Source organism: Delphinus delphis, chromosome 1 (assembly GCF_949987515.2).
Source record: "Delphinus delphis chromosome 1, mDelDel1.2, whole genome shotgun sequence".
Classification (NCBI taxonomy): Eukaryota; Metazoa; Chordata; class Mammalia; order Artiodactyla; family Delphinidae; genus Delphinus; species Delphinus delphis.
Window position 1 is genome coordinate 47,431,617 of NC_082683.1, and position 20,400 is coordinate 47,452,016.

The 20,400-nt window shown below is 38.3% G+C and overlaps 1 protein-coding gene across 1 annotated transcript in view; it reads right to left on the minus strand.

The window, feature by feature from the left end:
- Positions 1 to 537: 537 nt before the first annotated feature.
- The window catches only part of FYB2 (FYN binding protein 2), a 134,047-nt gene continuing 114,184 nt past the window's right edge, over positions 538 to 20,400 (minus strand). The window contains exons 14-20 of the mRNA XM_060022719.1: positions 17,858 to 17,886; positions 16,020 to 16,080; positions 7,616 to 7,702; positions 5,829 to 5,910; positions 2,639 to 2,795; positions 2,500 to 2,533; positions 538 to 1,953 (exon numbers count right to left, since the gene is read on the minus strand). Coding sequence (XP_059878702.1) covers positions 1,941 to 1,953; positions 2,500 to 2,533; positions 2,639 to 2,795; positions 5,829 to 5,910; positions 7,616 to 7,702; positions 16,020 to 16,080; positions 17,858 to 17,886 — 463 coding nt within the window. The 3' untranslated portion in view covers positions 538 to 1,940. The remainder of the gene's footprint in view (positions 1,954 to 2,499; positions 2,534 to 2,638; positions 2,796 to 5,828; positions 5,911 to 7,615; positions 7,703 to 16,019; positions 16,081 to 17,857; positions 17,887 to 20,400) is intronic.

The window sequence follows — 20,400 nt, forward strand, 5'->3', positions numbered from 1 at the left end:
AGAGCTGAGTCATGGAATTAGAATAAGAGGCCATGTGATGCGATGGAATGTGCATGGGACAAACCTATGTCAGGTAAAATGTAGTCCCCCTGCCACCTCAGGATTTAAGATACTTCATGTTTTGGTGCGGTGGCAAGTGGGCTATGTGGGTTTTGATCCTCGTTTGTACAGGATTATTGCAGGAATGGTGTCTGCTCAACATAGCCCGGTACTCCCTCTGGCTTTGCCCATGGGCCATACCTGTCCCATGTCCTCCTCCTCTACCGTGCCCACAGTGTGGGAGAGGGCTGCTGTTGCCCGGTTGCCCGGCCTCTCACTGAGAAGTAAATTCAATCCGGGGGGCGGGGTCCAAGCAAAAATATATTCTAAGTAAGTCTTTCTTTGGTGCCAGCCTTAATCTCATCTCCCAGAAATCTCAGTGTCACTTCCTAATTCCTTTTCTCTCTCATTTCTACCTCTAATGGGGCTCCTGAAACGATATATTTCTGTTGCTGCTGTCTGAAGGTCTAGTAGTCTTAACGCCTCAAATATTGCAAAATTAACTAGTCTCCTCTCGTTCCAATCTGTCATCCATAATCTTTCACCCATATTGCCATGATTTTTTTTTTCCTTTTTTCTCCGGACACCTGGCATTGTCTTCCTGCTTAAGACCTTTGAATGCTTCCTACTCTCTAAAGGAAAAAAAGTCCAAGTGAACTCTGTCACATTCTAGCCCTGACTTACTCCATTCTAGCACTTGCCATTTGCTATCAGATACACTGTAGTCCTTTTACCTTGAATTTCTTCCTGGTCACCAGGCAGAGCATGGATTTTTTTCCATCTCTGTGTCTTGTCTAACAAATATATGTGTTTAAAGGCCAAGCTTCAGTGTCACCTGTATGTTGTGTGTTATAATTGTTATTTGTAATAATCTCTGTACCTATCTTCCTCTCTAAACTTTATGAATACTTTTGATCCCTGTCTTCTAGAATAAGCTTGGCCTTTATTGACACGTGCCATTTGGAACAAGAAAAAGAAGATAAAAGAACATAGAAGCTTAAAAAATAGTCTCACAGTATAAAGGATGAAGCCACAGATCATATACCCTTGAAGGGCAGAATCACCCTAACAGGCAGTGTACATCATCTGAAAAATAGAATGTTATTTATGGCTCAGATTATTTATGTTTCTTTACTTTCTGTAAGTAAAAATACCTATGAATTATTTTAATAGATAATTTGGGCATAAACAAAATAATATTCTGTTGTTTAAAATAAGTAAAATGGTTATTTTAAACTGATACAGCATATATATTATTTAAATTTTATTAAATATATTTAGGCAATTCTCAAAATGTTGGGTGAATTTAGGAAAAAACTACTTTTCAGCATACTATTCCCAAAGAAACCAATTTTGGGCAGCATTTGTCTGATTTTAGTTTTGTGACAAAGTTGGTATATAAATGTTCTGCTTTGAGATGATACCTTAAATTGGAGTATTTAAAAGATGTTGGTTATACTATTTACTTTTCAGAATTAAATTACACCCAATTTAAACGCACAACATCGTCTAGAAATTATAAACACTCGCGTACTAACATTAGAAGCATTAGAAGCAAACTAACCATCTGCACAACTGGCTAGGTGCCATAAGGCGTGATTTCTGACTTTGGACATGGCTCATTAAACAAGTGCTGGAATGCCAACACACACTGTTTCACATTCTCTTGAGCCAGCAGTGAAATAGATACTGAAATAGACATTGAAAGATAACTGCTTAGGAGCAAAATCTGCATCTAAATGTGGAGGGTTTGTTTTTCTCCTCTAAATTCCTGATGAAAGTTTCCACAGATTCCACCATCTCATGCTGACACGTAAACTGATGTGAGGCAGGACTGAGACCTTAGAACGAGTTCTCACTTGTGCAGGCTGTACCATTTGATCTTGATCTTCCTAAGGTGACTAAACTTCATGCCTGAGAAAAAAGAAAAATAGACAAACATTTTGAAATACAGGTCCATGGAATAGTGAGTAGGAGATTTCAGGGGAATTTTTTATCCAGTTTAATTTTTTTTTTTTTTCGTTACGCGGGCCTCTCACCGTTGTGGCCTCTCCCGCCGCGAAGCACAGGCTCCGGATGCGCAGGCCCAGCGGCCATGGCTCACGGGCCCAGCCGCTCCGCGGCATGTCGCATCCTCCCAGACCGGGGTATGAACACGCATCCCCTTCATCGGCAGGCAGACTCTCAACCACTGCGCCACCAGGGAAGTCCCCAGTTTAATATTTTTATGCTCCTTTAAAATGTTTATAAATATGCTCCGTAGAGAAGTTTGATAACCTCAGGAGCGGCAGACACAAAAATAGTCTCTTCCAAGTAATCCTTACAGAATAGGGCATTGCATATTGAAAAACTTTTCCTGAATTTAAATATATGAAATAGTCTTTCCTTGAGACTTATAGACATAATAATGTATTATGTATTTAGAATTTATTATTTAAAGTATAAAATCAAACCACTTACTTGAAATCTAGATGTTCAATTAGCACATATCCATCTATAGAAATAAAAATCACTATTACTAATCTGAAAGTTATAATGCTTTGAGGTTTTTTTAAAAAACAGTGATTGAAATCTTATGGGCAATAAGCCAGTAACTTACATTTGCCTTTAGAATTGCGACATATCACTAGATTTTCTTCAGTGATATCAATGACTTCCAGTTCTTCTCCAGGGGTTATTGGCAAGTCGAATATTCCATTTCTTGAATTATTGGAACATGCCACTGCTGTGTTCATGACAGTAATTTCTTTGTCATACTGAAAGGAGAAATTCCTAATCGGAATGTGCTTGCATAGTTTTTCATTGTAACAAAATTAACGGAAGACATACTATACTAACCTCAAAATAAACTCAAGATGCTAGATATTAATTAGTTAACTAATGACTAAGGCACAGAAAATAATAGCAAGATATTCAGGGAAAGAAAAGTTATTTAAGGAAATAATGGTACATTTATTATTATCACAATCTTTCTTACATTTGTTTGTTACATATTGTTACATATTTTCAAAGTGTTTTCACACCCATTATCTAATTGTACTAGAATGAATTCTGGTGAGTGAGAAGGTGTTAACATTGGTATAAATTAAGTACCATGAATGGTACGTTCACTGTTGCAGTAATAAAGTCACCACCAAACCTGGGAAAGGACAAGTTAAAAAAGAAAAAAAAAAAGAGGGAAAGAGAAAAACCTCTTTCTTTGTGTAGTGCTTTAGAGTTTATAATTCTTTCTTACACACAGCATTTCTAGCTGTTCTTTCTACCCTTCCTCTCTGGTGGGCTCATATATTCTTATATACATACAGCTGTAGCACACACATTTTAAAGATGTGTGGGGCAATTCCCACTCTCCCTTGGTGGTTAAAGACGAGCATTTGTGGAAAAAACTGAGGAATTTGATTTCTGACCTCAGGGGGTTTTTTTTCTGTGTGGTAAACTAGCCAACCCGTACATCAACAGGTACACCACCTTCTAATGTAACTGAAATCCATTGACTGGAAAATAATAGTTCCAGAATATGTAGCTTATATTTACAGATGTCCGCTTCACCAAATTAGGGTGGCCAAACATCTTCCTTTGCTTGGGATAGTCTCTACTTATAGTTAATGTCTCTATTTATAAATACTTACTGTGATTAAGTGTGCCTCCTTCCACTCTCAGAAGTGTCCTGAATTTGGATGATAAATTATGATTAACCTATACCAAATGGGATCTAATCCACAAAATTTTTCTTTTGCCTAACAGAGTGATCTTACCCTTTCCAGGCCATTGTTCACTGTGAATGCACAGTGATTTCTTAAAATGTAAACCTGATTAGGTGGTCACCTTCTTTTCTTATAAAGTCCTAGAAACTCTTCATTCAGGGTAAGATCCACATTTCTTAGTTTGACATTCAGAGTCCTTTGCCTACCGTCATTCCCCGTCCCCCCGTTTCTGTCCCCCTTTATTGAAGCCACATCAAGCTATGTGATAAGCCTGAATGTGCCGTGTACCTTACATATGTCCATGCCATTGCTCCTACTGTTTTCTCTGCCTGAACTACTCTTCTTTCTTAGGTACCTTTTGTGAAGACTTTCATGACTGCCATGTATAATTTACTATTTTAACTGCACTTTGTATATACCCCTATTGTGGATTCTGATTAACATGCTGTCTCATACATTGAAAATGGAAAACAGTTTTATCCATCCTTGTACCCTCAATGCCTGGTACAAATGGGGCACCCAATATTTTGTGATTTGAGCTGAATAAAACTTATTGAAACTGTATAGTTTTTCTAAAGATATATCAGGGAAACTCATCATAGGTGATTAGGAAGAATAGACTCACGTACATATGAGAATGGGGATTTCTGTCCCATATGAGAGTGTCACAGAGTGTCCCAGCTACAGTGGGGGGCACTAGATGGAACGTAGGGTCCTTTCAACAAGTAATTGTTACACACTTGTTTTTCAGCTAATCAAATAACGTCACAGTTTGCAGTAAATCATTTCATATCACAATTCCCAGATATAGTAACCCTAATCAGCTTTGGTCCAAGCAGAATTTATTAATGATTATGAGGGATTTGTATATGTTCCTATGTTCAGTCCAAAAACGTTTTTGGATATTTACACAGTGTTAGGTACTCCTATTCTGCTCTGTGTATGGATATAGGGATAGATAATATACCCTTGTCCTCCAGGAGCTCATAGTTTAATTGGTGAACATGTAATTGCAATAATGCTAATGTTTTGTGATAAGCTAGAGGTTTGCTCAGGTATATAGGTATGTAGTTTCTTTAATCAGGAAGTGTGGGTTCCTAGAGGAGATGCCTCGATTTGGTCAGATGGAGAAAAGTAGCAAGGGTACACCAGACAGTTGGAACGGACCAGATAAATGCCTAGAGGAAGGAAATAGCAGGGCAAGGATAAAGGTGTACGTTCATTCAAGAAACAGAACTATGAACAATCTGTGGCCAAGGCACAAAGTGCAAGGTGAAGAATGGCAGGAAATAAAACCAGAAAGACAAGCAAAGGTCATGACATGAACGGCTTTATATCTCATGTTAAGAAAACCTAATCTTTATCTATTTGGCAATGGGGAACTTTTGAAAGATTTTAGGCAAAGTAGTAATTTGGACAGATTCCATGAGCAGGATGCATACTTTCTCTCAATCCAATGTCTGGTACATGGAAGGTGTTCAATGTATGTTTCTTAAAATTAATAAATTCTCACTGTGACAGTATATGAAATCAAAAGGGAGGAGTGTTTGAACCTTGCCATTATAGAAAAATGCTCCATGGACTCTAAATGAAAGAAGTTTTTAATCATTTAGTGTGACCATTTTTATGTTGGGAGCTGGAGGGAAAACTTGAACAAGACAAAAATCTCTTCTTCAGAAGGGACTCGAGACTTTAGTTCAGAATACACACACACACACACACACACACAGACACACACACACAGACACACACACACAGTAATATCCCTGATCAGTGTTATAACGGATACTGTATAATAGATGTATGAAATGTGCTGAGGGAGTAACTTTGCCTGGTTGAGTTAGGGAAGTGTGGGTGACATTTGAACAGAGCCTTAAAGAATGACTTAGCAGTTTTTCCAGGCAGAGGAAATAGCATGTACGAAGGCATGATAATATAGAAGTGTATCAGGAAAAAATTAACATATCAGATGTTTAATCAAAGATCATGTCAATCCCAGTGAGGCAGACGTGCAACACACTTACAGAATCTTTAAAAACAGAAATTCCTCTTATTGTTAATTTTTACTTTCAGAGGAGAACGTACCTTGAATCTTTCTCTAAAACATTTTTCTTCTCTTTCCATTCTGTTCTTTTCTAAGTTTTGCTTCTTGGTTTTGAAGAAATTCCTGGGAGATAAGCAGGCAGAAATATGCAGGTAGAGTGAAGTGTATTATAATAAAACTCTAAGCTTCCAAAGCCATAAACTCATTCTGTTTCAGGATAAATCCAGATATAATTTTATGTGTTTAATTTTATACCATCTTCCTGTTGCCTCTCCTTCCTCAAATCTATCTGCATACCTTCCTCCAGAGTCATCTTTCTAAAATTTAATTGATCATGTCACTCTCTTTCAATCTGTGTCTACTGCCTATAAGATAAAGTCAAATTCCTTAGTGTGGTACACAGGGCATTTTATAATCTGGCCCCAACCTACCTTTCCAGCTGCCCTTTTCCATATACATTCAAAGTCTACATGGAACATCTTGGAAGGTGGGCTGTCATTTCTATGCCTTTATACCAGGGATACCCTTCCCCAGACTTCTCTGAAAACTGGTCATCATCTTTGATTAATAAAGGAATAATAAAAGGGTTGCACTAATATAGAAAGTAATTCTTATTGGTAGAGTAAGTTATGGTAGAAACCATTTAAAAAGGAACAAAGAACACAGAAAATTGATACATCAATTTACAGGAATAATAATAGACTCAATATTGCATTTTCAAATTTACTCAGTTGAGAAAAAAAGTAAACCATTATATCAGTTTGTTGTAAGAAATAAAAAAGCACGAGAAGATTGTTTCCTAAAAAGACTTAGGTATAGACATTAAAATACTAGAAAGCTTTTTTTGGGGTGGGGAAGGTAAACAATTTCACTGTTATTTCATCTCTTGGAATTCTGTTACATTATGCTACGCAAAAGTAGAAGTGTGAAGTTTAAGGTAGAAAGATGCTCTTCTTGTCTAAGGAATACATCTTTCCAACTTGGGAAAAATAAATTACATCCAGTCTAAACTTAAAGAAAACAAACTTAAGGGAAGGGCCATCCTATGCCATCCTCTGAGTTTAAATTTGGTATAGACTGATGTCTGATTTCTTTTGGGGTGCCCATGTAGGACTTTTCTAGACAGATTTCCCAGAGCAGACAGACCATGCAGTGTTCCCAGCTCAATGACCGTTTAGACAAGGATTTCCCCAAGACACTTGTTAAACAAAGTGCCTCAGCTCCTGCCCCATATCCCAGCAACTGAGCAGACTGAAGCACAGAGCACTAAGTGACCATCAGAGATAGTAAAAAACATCACCACCCCACCAAGCCAACTGGGAATTTGAATCACATGAATAAAGGTGAGATCTTGAATCAATAAAACATTCATTTTTATTTCTAACACTAATGTAGTGATAACTAGAATTATATTGTATTTTAGGGAAATCAGTCTTACTATATGATACCTAGTTTCTCTTCTCAAAGCATCATTTAAGTACTAATTGGTGTATTATTTAAGTTCTGTCCTACTGGGGAGAAGTTCCTACTGCCCAAAGGAAGACTGGAAATTTTTCATCATTTGATAAGGAGTGACTAGAATTCTTCTCTTGCTCCCTGTCCACCAAAAGCAGGAATGATAAAGATAAATGTGTGTGACACTTTACATTTTCACATTCTTTTTCCCTTTTAATCCTCTCAGTTGTACTATAATGTAGGTGTTAATATTCTCATTCTGTAGATGAGGAACCTGAAAGTCAAATTTAATGGCCTGCCCAAGGCCACACAGCTAGTAAGAGGTATAAATCGCAGCAGATAAGCTGTAATTTAAGTGTACTTTTGTGCTTACCTTTCTGATTCTTTAGCACCATTTTTCTCTTTTTTTCCCTTTGATATCAAAAACTTGGGCTTCCAAGTCTTTAGTTTATCTTCATCACTGAGAAGAAAAATATTTGGAGCAAGTAAATTAAGATTGAGCTAAAACCCTTATGGAACAATCAGTACTTTCTGGGAAACTGTGTTTTACCAAAAAATTAAAAATTAAAAAGTCATCTAGAAGTATATTTTGATAATCTATGGCAAGGCCAGAGCGTCAATATTTTAGGCTTTGCAAGCCATGCCATCTCTATGGTAACTACTCAACTCTGCTATTGCGACATGCCATCTCTATGGTAACAACTCTGCTATTGCGACTGTATTTACAATAACAAGTGGCCGGCCATATTTGGCCCCCAGGCCATGGCTTGCCAACGCCTGATCTGTGGCAATCCAAATTTGAAGCCAGAATCTGAAAAAGAATGGATATATGTATATGTATAACTGAATCACTTTGCTGTACACCTGAAACTAATACAACATTGTAAATCAACTATACTCCAATATAAAATAAAACTTAAATTAAAAAAAAAATTGAAGCCAGAAGCAAGAAATCAACCTGCTTATAATCACACTTCCTCTCCTTTCTGAGCCTCAGTTTCTTCACCTCTAAAACGTGAATGATAAAATGGACTTTAACTGTGGAACAAGACTAATCCAACTAGTATTTAGCATTAGCAGAAAAGGATGCAGAGAGGAGAGAGGGTATTATAGAAAGAACTAATATGTTTTGAGCCCCTATGTGTCAAGTCTTATGCTAGGCATTTTACATATGTTAACTAATGTGGTTTTTATAGGAAGTATTACAACAGTCCTTTAAAGTAGTCTTTCATAAAGTTTTACAAAGGGGGAAAGAGATGATCTAGGTAACTTACTATGGTCACAGAAATAGTGGCTTTGAACCCAGTGGCTTTGAATCCAAGTGTGTTTGACTCCAAAGTCTATGGTCTTTCATCATGCCTGCTGCTTTAAAACTTTACTTTGCTGGTATGACAAAGTAACCAATATGTTCATCATTGATGGGAGCAAAACTGGCCCCTCCTCTATCAACCGTCTGTATGTCTATGGTGTCTGCACATCAGAACACAACTTTTCACTGGATAAATTATAACCACAAGCATATTACGTCAGAGGAATTTAAAATTTTTTCAGTGACATTGTGTCACAATTCCCTTCAGATTATGGTCACGAGGTCCAACAGAATATCAGGGACTCAGCATCTGACCAGCATTAAAGATAAAGCCTAGGAATATGGGTTTAACAGGTACAAACTACTATACATAAAATAGATAAGCAGCAAGGATTTACTGTACAGCACAAGAAATTATATTCAATATTATAACAACATAATGGAGTATAATCAAAAAATAACTGGATCAGTGTGTTGTACACCTGAAACTAACACAATATTGTAAATCAACTGTACTTCAATAAAAAAGAAAGATGCAGCTTAGGGAAAGCTTTTAAGAAGACTTCCAGGACTCGTCTAGGGATCTCCGATCACTCTCTTTTCTCAATGTCTGTTGCCTTTGGAGTCTATAACAAGGAGCTCAGCAGTTACTTCTTTTCTAATTGTCTGATGTTCACTCATTTTATCTCTTCACTTTAGGTTCCCAAAAGATGGGATCCAGACACACACATTCCAGATATACCTACCACAAGCTCAGCACAGTGCTAGGCACAGAGCAAGTGTTTAATGAGAACTTGTGCATGGACTTCTTAGGCAGGAGCTATAGCTGTGAGGGCAGGGAACAGGCAAAGCAAATGCCTGCTTAACAGTTTATTTTCTTTAATGATTATAAAACCACATATTATTTTCAGAAAAGTCATACTAATTTTTACCCATGCTAACCATGTGACCATTACAGTCAACTCTTTGTCAACTTATTTTAGCTTTTATAGGGATCTAGTTAGAGAGCTTAATTAATTTGGCAGGATGAGGATTGTTTTTTTGCCATATCACAGGTTAAGAAACTAAGATTCAGAGAAGTAACATGACATGCCATAGGGCCCACTGGGACCAGGTGGTAGACGCTGTTCCAGTGTCTTTTTCAAGATTCCCCTCTTCTTCCTTCCCTTGCTGACTCTAGGGGAAATTCTAATGAACAGAAGCAAATGAAAATCAGAGGTCCGGATTGTCTAGCAACAATTTAATCCAGAATTGTTTAGGCATCTCTTCAACCTAATACGTACCAGGACATGACATGCAAACTAGCCAAGCTGACAAGAACTCAGATATCATCTTCCATCTCCCTTCCTATCCCCAGTTCTGCTATTTTCCATCAGTGTTCCATCTGCTACAAATGTCTTTAATAATTGATTTCTCTGAGGCCAGACTACAGAAGATTTACTCTATCCCATGAAAAAGAAATTGGTCAGATTTTGATAGGGTTAAGTGACTTGGTAAATATCATTTAATCTTAAAATATCTTCTTCATTTTTTTCACCACCCCAAAACACATTGTGATCATCTTTCATCTGAGCACCTTTACAATATTCTAACAAATGTTCTACTTCCGACCTTCCCTTCAAAGCACTCTGCAGAGGGTCTAGGTCTAGTTACTCTTCCTGAAGTGTGGCTCTGATTACATTGTCCTCTTGCCCACAGTTCTGGACTTCCTTATTTGGCAGTAGGGCAAAAGAATTTTCTGATAGGGCCCTCCCAGTACAAAACTGCTAGATCCTGGATAAAGGTTTTTTTGGTTTGTTTTAACAAATTGCCACACTTTACACTTAGATTAAGTCCTGTACGCTATACCTTAATAGCCCCCAGCAAATAAACCAGACAGAGCAGTAAGCAGTATGCAAGCACAGAAGACAAGTCTGTCCTGAGGAAAATGGTATCAGCACCACAATATTTCAGAAGATTAAACTTTACATTAGGGCAAGGTAGGAGTTAAGACATATCGTCATGTTAGATATTTTTAAAAGCCAGTTCAGCTCTATGCTATTTATATAAGACATATTGAACAAGAATATGGAAAGCAGAAAAAGGATGAAAAATGTATACTAGGGAAATACTAACTAAAAGAAAGGTCAGGTAGGTATAAGATTGGGCAAATTAGACTTTAAGACAAAGCATCACTAGGAAATTAGCTTAGTGTTGTAGTAAAGAGAATGGTTTGGGAGTCTAGTTGCTGGGGTTTGAATCCTGGTTCTACCACTTACTGGCGCTATGAGCTTGGGCAAATAACTTCACCTCTGTGTCTCAACCTCTCTTCTACAAAATTTGTATAATAATAGTATCTACTTCACAATTGTGAAGATTGAATGAGTTAATACATGTTAAATCTAAAAACAGTGACTGACTCACAGTAAGACCTACATAAGTATTATTTTTATTATTAATAGTGTTGATATTAGGGGGAATGGAGATGGCTGCAACCTAAAAAGAAACATTTAATTCACCAGAAGATATTTAAAATTTTGTATGCAACTAATAAAAGAGCCTTAGAATATATATAAAGATATAAAGAAAAAAATATATATATAAAATATAGAAAAAAGAAAAAATATATATAAAGAAAAAAATGATAGACTTTTGGAAGAAACTGACAAATCTACCATCTTTCTGTGAGATTTCAACCCACTTCTTTCATATATTAATGGATCAAGCATCTAAAAATCCATGAATCTATAAACGATTTTAAGAGAATTAACACACATTGTGTTGGCCAAAAAAGTCGTTTGGGTTTTTCCATAACAGTAGAAAAACCTGAATGAACTTTTTGGCCAAGCCAAATATTTGATTTAGAGGACATAAGTTGATCCTTGTATCAAACAATTAGAGAAGTCGTATTTTTCTAAAGTACACATGGAACATTTATAAAAATTGACCATATACTAGGCATGAATCATGTCACAGAATATGTCAAAGTACTGATATCAGCTACTTCCTCAGTGTACTAACACCATATCAACTACTCTTCCAGATCACAATTCAATTAAGATAGAAATGACACACGGGGAGGGGGAAGGGTAAGCTGGGATGAAGTGAGAGAGTGGCATTGACACATATACACTACCAAAGGTAAAGTAGATAGCTAGTGGGAAGCAGCTGCATTAGCACAGGGAGATCAGCTCAGTGCTTTGTGACCACCTAGAGGGGTGGGATAGGGAGGGTGGGAGGGAGATGCAAGAGGGAGGGGATATGGGGATATATGTATATGTATAGCTGATTCACTTTGTTACACAGCAGAAACAAACACAACATTGTAAAGCAATTATACTCCAATAAAGATGTTTTTTAAAAAATGGCAAATAGAATACAGAGCATGGAAACAGATCTTCAGATTTTTGGAAACTTAGTATGACAAAGATGGCATTGTAGAAATGGGGAAAATAGGGGCTATGCAATTAATCATGCTAGAACATTTACCCACATGGAGGAAAATTTAACTGGATCTCTACTTCACTAAAAATGCCAAAATCAGTTCCAGGTAGATCTAAGGCTTATGTGTAAAAGCCAAAAAGTTAAACAGTTTTAGAAGAAAATATGGGAGAATATCATATGATCTTGGGATAAAGATTTCTTTAAAGATATAGAAAGCAACAATCATAAATCACGTGCATACTTAGAAGGGAAAATACAATAAATGCAAATTTTACAGGGAATGCAAATTCATAAGAAAATGCCAGCTTATTTTCCAAAGTGGTTGTACCAATTTACACTCTTCCCAGCAGTATTTAAAGGGAATACTGATCCACATTCTCACCAACACAGAAAGAATTCTTAATTTTTGCCAATTTATTGGGTATAAGATACTATCTCATTGTGGTATTAATTTGCATTATCTTCATTACTAACAATGTTGAACCCCTTTTAATATGTTTATTCACCCCTCATGTCTTTCTATAGAAGACCTGTTCATATCTTCTGCCTATTTTCCTTTGGAAAACAAGTTGGCATTTTCTTATGAATTTTCATTCCCTATAAAATTTGCATTATTTTCCCTTCTAAGTATACATATAAATAAGAATATTTGTAGCGGTATTGTTCAAAAGTGCAAAAAACATGGAACTACCTCAGTACTCACAAGAAAATGGATAAATTGTGGTATGTACATAGAATATTATAGAACAGTAAAAATGAATAAATTAATAGTGGCTTAAAAAAGGATGGATTTTGAGTAAAAAAGAAGTTGCAGAATTCTATATACAACATACCGTTTTTACAATGTTAAAATCCCTAATGAAACAATATATTTTTATCACCTGTGCTTGATAACAGTATTTCAGTTTTGAACAGGAAGTGAAAGACAGGAAATGTAGGAGAGTGTTTACCTTGGGGGAAGGCAATGAGACAGACCAAGGGATGTGCACAAGGTAGAGAAACCAAGGCACTGGATATGTTCTAGTTCTGAAGTTGAGTTATGGGTTGAGGGAAATTTGTTTTATCTTGCTTTAAACTTACATGTTTCTTATTTTCATTTTTACAAATATATAATTTATTTTTAAGAAAGAATTCATTCTTAACTCTAATTTTATATTCCAGGGCTCTCCTCTCCATCTCCTGCCAAATTGCATTTCCTGCTCGTAACACCCACTTTCTTGATCACATGCCTTATGGTCCAATGAAACTTCCCAAACACACTTGTTTTCCATTTACACAGCTGTCCACCCCTCTCCCTCCAGCAAACCTTCCCCACTTCTCTCTCTCTCTCTCAACCCCAATCTCCAACTGTCAAAATGTTTCCTATCCTTGCTTCTTTAACTTGGCACAGAGACTTTTCTGATCCCCTAAATAATGGAAATTTCTACCTATTCTGAGCTTCCAAATTATTTTGCACATTTTTTGGAGGCAGGTCCTTCTTTGTTATCTGATTTAACAAACTATGTTTTGGTATGAGGCCACATGATAGAGATCAGAAAGCCACAGCCCCTACCTCAGGGAGTTCCCGTCTAGAGGAGGAGACAGGCAAGAAATAAGACAATACAACTATGAAAAGAATGTTCTGATAAAAAGGGGGACCTAACCCAAATAGATAAACTCAGAGAGGACTTCCTGGGGAAAGCAAAATATGATTTCAGTTTTAAATAATGAAGGATAAAATAGTCAGCCAAGCAAAAAGCATGGCAAACTGTGTTACAGACAGAACAATTCTTTTGTTCTTAAATTCTCACCTCCTTGGAAAGGCCTTCCCCAGATACCTACTTTAAAATGACTATCAGTCTCCTTCCAACACACACACCATATGTCCACTCTCTTTCAAAATATCCAAAGCAATCAAATCCCTATGTTTAATTATAGATTTTTTTTTTTTCTCGGTACGCGGGCCTCTCACTGTTGCGGTCTCTTCCATTGCGGAGCGCAGGCTCCGGACGTGCAGGCTCAGCGGCCATGGGCCCAGCCGCCCCACGGGCCCAGCTGCCCCACGGCACGTGGGATCTTCCCGGACCGGGGCACGAACCCGTGTCCCCTGCATCGGCAGGCGGACTCTCAACCACTGCACCACCAGGGAAGCCCTATAGATTTTTAAAATTAATTTATTTATCTGCCTCTCCAATCGGAAAGGAATAGGAATTACATCTGTTTCACTCACTGCTTTATACCAACACTTAGCATAGTGTCTGGCATATAGTACATGCTCAGTAAATATTTGTTGAATGAATTGAAGAAGTTGGAACAAATGTGAAGGTTTAGAAATGCTGGAAAGCTTGAAGAGTTCAAGGAACACCCAAATGTACAGTATGGATGGAACACAGGAATGGTGAGTGAGTGGGAAGTACAGCTGAGGCTGAGAGTTTGCCAGGAGCTGGATCAATAATGAATTTTATGCCTTCTTAAGCAGTTTGGATTTCATTTTGAGAGCAATGGACAACCACTAACCATTTTTAAGCTGGTGAATGGTGGTTTTGTGACATGATCCTATTTGTACTTTAGAAAGTTTGGAAAATAAACTGAAGTGGAGGTGAGGTGGCCATTCAGGAAGTCATTGCAATAATCCAGCTGAGAAGTAATGAGTGCCTTCATGTGGCTGTGCAGTGGGGATGGGGAAGCAGGAACATTTTGAGAGTTATTTAAACAGAAGAGGGTACAGGGCACCAGAGGAGGATGAGTCAAGGACAATGAATGCTTAGGGTTTTGGTTTGAGCAACTGTGTGTTTATTGAAACAATCACCAACATAGAGATTAGAAGAAAGGGATCATATTTGGATGGGGACAGTTGAGATTATGAGTTATGGAATTCTGAGTTTCAAACAGAGTTATCTAGCGGGCTTATTAAAGTGGAAGAGAGAAATCTGACCTCAAAAGTGTAAATTTTGATATCTTTACTATAGTGATCATAATTAAAGCCCTAGATGTAGATGAGACCATTCAAGAACATATAAAGGAAGAAGGGAAGAGAACTGATACAGGAAATCTGAGAAACACATCATTTTTTAAAGAAATGAATTAGAACACATACATGCACACAAAACCAAAACGAACCAATCAAACAGGAGGGGCAACAGCCAAAGATGAGGAATAAGAAATAATGGTAACATAGAAACCTGGGGGAAAGTTAATATTTTTTTCCTTTGAAGGATGGCATGATCAACAATTTAAGATATTACAGAGAAGCCAAGTATAATAAGGACTTAAATGTATCCACTGGATTTAACAAAGAAATTAGTCACCTTACCAAAAACAAGTCCACTGTCATGGTGGAACAGAACCCCAGTTGCAGTGAGCTTGGAAAGATGGGTCCAAGATGAGCAGAGGAGACCTTTATTTTCAACCATTTAGTTGAGAGGGAAAGGACAGATAATAAGTAGCTAGAGATAAGGGTATTGAGTTTCAGGATGGTTTCTCTTTTTTGATAGATTTTAGTTATTTAGACCTTGAGAACAGAGCTTCTGTCAGGTAGTGCTTGCCATCCTCCACAGGAGGCATTTAAATAAGTATTTGTTATGTTGAAATGAGTTTCAAGTCTATAGATTCAAAGGTAAGAAACAAAGCTCCAGGGGCTTCCCTGGTGGTGCAGTGGTTGAGAGTCCGCCTGCTGATGCAGGGGACGCGGGTTCGTGCCCCGGTCCGGGAAGATCCCACATGCCGCGGAGCGGCTGGGCCCGTGAGCCATGGTCGTTGAGCCTGCGCGTCCGGAGCCTGTGCTCCGCAACGGGAGAGGGCGCAACAGTGAGAGGCCCACATACCGCAAAAAAAAAAAAAAAAAAAAAAAAAAGAAACAAAGCTCCAGTGAGTTTTGAATCACCTACCACTGTTAGGTCATCTACATTACTCATTATTTTCCTTCCTAGTGGGGGCAATATATCACAACTTGACTTTTCACCCAGTAACCAAGGATCTGAAGGGAGGCCCTCTGACCCTATTTAACAAAGCATCAGGAAATGGGTTAAATATCAGTAGGGATGACCAATGCGGTAAATTGACTTACTTTGACTTTTTTTCTTTTATGTCCACATCATCATAGATAATAACTTCCTGAGACCTAAGTTCTAGGGTCAAGATAGGATCAAAATAGTCTATTATTAGGTATGGTTTATACAATCCCCAGCTTTCCAAATTATACACAATTACTTAATTATCTAGGTGCATCCCCATGCCTGTTTTATCAAAATCTGATCATAGGATATAGAAAGGATCAAAGAACAAAACAAGTATCCATTTGGGAAAAAGTTCAACTGAGGAATAAAAAATAGTGAGATGTCCTAGTATCTCAAACACATGCATAAATATTTATATCAATTTGATTTCATGTGGATTTCCAGAAAATATGAGTTGCTGAAAGGATCATGTTTAGACTAGGTTCCCATCATTCTGGAACTGGACAAAGATGTTATAATGCTAGAGCAGTGAGAGAGCTTAATTCCTAGGGGAAAAAAAAAACTTAATAGAACATTAATGTTGATTTTTCTTCCCTGATTTTTATTTCAAAACACTGACAACTGCTTCTTTATAATAAGCTTGCATAAAATTGAATCTGACTTAGTACATAATCATAATTAGACGTTTTCAGTTTAGGATATTCACATTCCTTGGTGCTCTACATAGAATTCCATAATATTCAAGTGACTCACCACTTGAACTAGTTAGAAACCTTTTGGCATAATTATTCACAATTCAGTTATTCATATATTTGGATGGGGTACAATGTGTGCCTATTCTCACTTTTTTTTTTTTTTTTTTTTTTTTTTTTACATAGACTGAGGATATTTTGGGAAAGCTGTTATTTTTTTATTTTATTTATTTTTTTTTATTTTTGGCTGCGTTGGGACTTCATTGTTGCACACAGGCTTTCTCTAGTTGCGGCGGGGGAGGGGCTACTCTTCATTGCGGTGTGCAGATTTCTCATTGCGGTGCCTTCTCGTTGCAGAGCACGGGCTCTAGGCGCACGGGCTTCAGTTAGTTGTGGCACGCAAGCTCAGTAGTTGTGGCTTATGGGCTTAGTTGCTCCGCGGCACGTGGGATCTTCCCGGACCAGGGCTCAAACCCATGTCCCCTGCATTGGCAGGCAGATTCTTAAGCACTGCGCCACCATGGAAGCCTGGGAGAGCTGTTATTATACCAGGTTTATGTAACTATTTGTTATTTAGTGCAGCAAACTTATATTTGTGGAATATAATATACATTTGAATTGTCAAGTCAGAGTAAAATCAAAGTAGCCACCATCGCTAGAGCCCATAAACTAAACCTGACAAACAACAAAACACATGGCCCTCTCTCATCGACAGATTCAACTTACTGAACGTGATTGAGAGCGAGCACGCTAGGTGTCAGGCACTGTATTAATCTGTGCACTGTTGTTTTTATAGCAAAGCAAAAAGTATTCCAATGACCCATCCTTGATTCAGTTAGTATGTGTACTGCAAAGTGGTCATGTTCAAATTACTATGTCTTAATTCCAGTGAGCTGGCTGTTAAATCCTTCAGAAGGTTATGTGGTATAATGTAAAATGCACGAGCTTCGTATTCAGAGACTTGAGTACAAATCCTAGGTCACTAAAGTATGGATGTGAGTCCTAGAGCCTTCCTAAAAAGGGAAGATGCATCTACTTCTCGGATTTTAAGAGGGCTGGCGTATAGGAGGCACTTGAGAAATGTTACTCATCTTCCCCAATGTAAGTACTACTATTGTGTAAAATGTCTTTGATTTTGATGTATCAATTTTTCATTAAACATGGAAGGCAGGAAGGATTACTACTTCTCTTTCTCAGACTGTGAATATGTCAGTTCTGAATAATTTTGTTCCAGCAAATAAGCGAATGTCACTTACCTAAATCAGGCAGCGAAATGGAAAATGCACTGTTAATTGACAAAAGACACAAAGGGTTAAGGGAAAAAGCCATGTTCAGAAATATTAGCTGATACATCTCAAATAACATATTGATGACTAGGTTTCTTGATACAGATGCTTTGGGGGAAAGATACGAAGCAAACCTTTCCTGCAGCTTTGTTCTGATCACCTCCCCCTCTCTTGTAAATGAGCTCATTTATCCCCAGTGACCACCCACACCCCCTTTCCTAACGAGACAATCTCAGGCTGTCCCTTAGCCCTGCCACAGGATTCTGTTTCTGCCTTCTACCTTCCACGATGCCAATTCAATGTGGGGTAAGTATGGTGAGAGAGAACCATCTGGAGACGCTGGACCCTGACTATGTTTATGTTTAACCAAAGAGGTGACTTGAGGGGAGAATTCCAGGCTAGGTGGAAATGGAAGATGGTAAATGTGCTTAGTAGGAGAGGACATTGGCTAGGTAGATCATCTGGTTTTCCTCATATCTCACAGTTAAGATTACATGAAAGGAAGCATGATGTGGTAGGAAAAAAATCCATGTATTTTAAGCAATTAATTTAATTTCAGTCCTACAGGTATGCTGGGGACACTCATCACGGGCCAGGCCCATGTGCTGGGTATACAAAATGATTAGACACAGTTTCTGTCCTGAAGTAGCTCGCGGTTTAGTGAGGGGCACCAAAAGTAAGTTAATATAACACTCTGTGATAACATAATAAAGGGCTGACCAAAGGAACAGCACTAACCTTCATGGAAGCTTTAGTTCTCCATTTCCAAAATGAATACCAGCACCTATCTTGTAGAGTTCCCTTTGTACGGGACAAGCTTTCCTAAGTGAATGTGCCTGGGACAGGGCTGATACTCAGTGATCCCTTCCGTTGGTGTCTATGAGACCAGGACTGTGATGTGCAGGGCGCAGTAGAAGAAATACATGGTCACTAGAGTCAGAGCTGATATGACTCTCACTTCCGCCACTTAGCCACTTACCCTGGGCAAGCCACTTAACTTTTCAAAGCCTTAGTTTTTCATCTGTAAAATGGAGGAACAAGTTTCTAACTCATGGGTTATTGTGAGGATTAGAGAGAACACATGTGAAGCCTTAGTGCACTTCCTGCCCTCCACATCTAGTGAGCACATATCCTTGGGGCCATGGCTTAAGCAAGCGGTCCCTTGCTTAAGGGAGCCTTTCTTAACACCCGTTCCCTTCCTCCATTTTAATTAGGTCAGGGTGCTGGTAGCTCCTATTTAAACACAGAAACCAAGGCCACAAAAAAAAAATCTATAATGATATTTCCTTCCTTTAGGTCATCTATTCATTCAACAGATATTTATTGAGTGCCTATTATATCGCAGGCACTGTTTTTTTTTTTTTTTTTTTTTCCTTCCAGGCACTGTACTTTATGTTGGAGATACTGCAGTGGACAAAATAGTCAAAATCCCTGCCCTCATGGAGTCTAGTAGAGTGAGACAGACAGAAAACAAACAAGGAAATTTATGATCTGTCATGTAAGGAAATTTATGGAGATAAGTGCAATTAAAAATAGAGCAGGGTAAGGGGGGAGGGGGACTGGAGGTGAGAGCTGGTTTGCCATTTTTCAGAGAACGTTCAGGGAAGGCTTCACTGATAAGGTGATTTTGAAGCAGAGGCCTGAAGATAGTGAGAGAATAGCCCAGCTAGATATCTGGGGTAAGAGCATTCCTAGGGGAGGAAACAGCAAAGAGACCCTCAGGCTGAGGAGTGCTTGGCCTGTTGAAAGAAGAAGTCAGAACAGAGGGAGTGAGAAGAGGCTTAACATTTAATTCCCATGTAAAACTCATAGCATAGCTAAGACCCGTGGCATTTAATTCTTGGTTTATTTATGCCTAAATCAAGCCATTTAATAAGGACTATCCTAACAGGCAGTGTGTGCGTGTGTTTGTGAGTGTGTGTGTGTGTGTGTGTGTGTGTGTGTGTGTGTGTGTGAGTGAGAGAGAGAGAGAAGATTGAGAGCCCGAATTCTTTTTTTTTTTTTTTTTTTTTTTTTTTTGCGGTACGCGTGCCTCTCACTGTTGTGGCCTCTCCCATTGCGGAGCACAGGCTCCGGACGCGCAGGCTCAGCAGCCATGGCTCACGGGCCCAGCCGCTCCGCGGCATGTGGGATCTTCCCGGACCGGGGCACGAACCCGTGTCCCCTGCATTGGCAGGCAGACTCTCAACCACTGCGCCACCAGGGAAGCCCCCAACTCTTTTTAAAGGTCACATTTTCATGGTTGCAACCTCCTTCTGAAGAAAACGCAACAAACTAAGAGTTGATGTTCCAGAGAGGAGCCCTCAATCAAAAGGCTCAACAAAAGGTAAACAAAGAAACAAATAAATAAAGTTCTGTTGTTACCTTGGTATGTCTCCATGCTATTAATTGAAAAATTAAGGTAGAGAGGCAGATTTTGGCGAAATTTAAGGGGAAAAAAAGGCTTTTTAGACCTTCCTACAAATGGCAGATCTCCCCCTGCACATAGTGAATTTCTCTTTATAGAGGTGTGC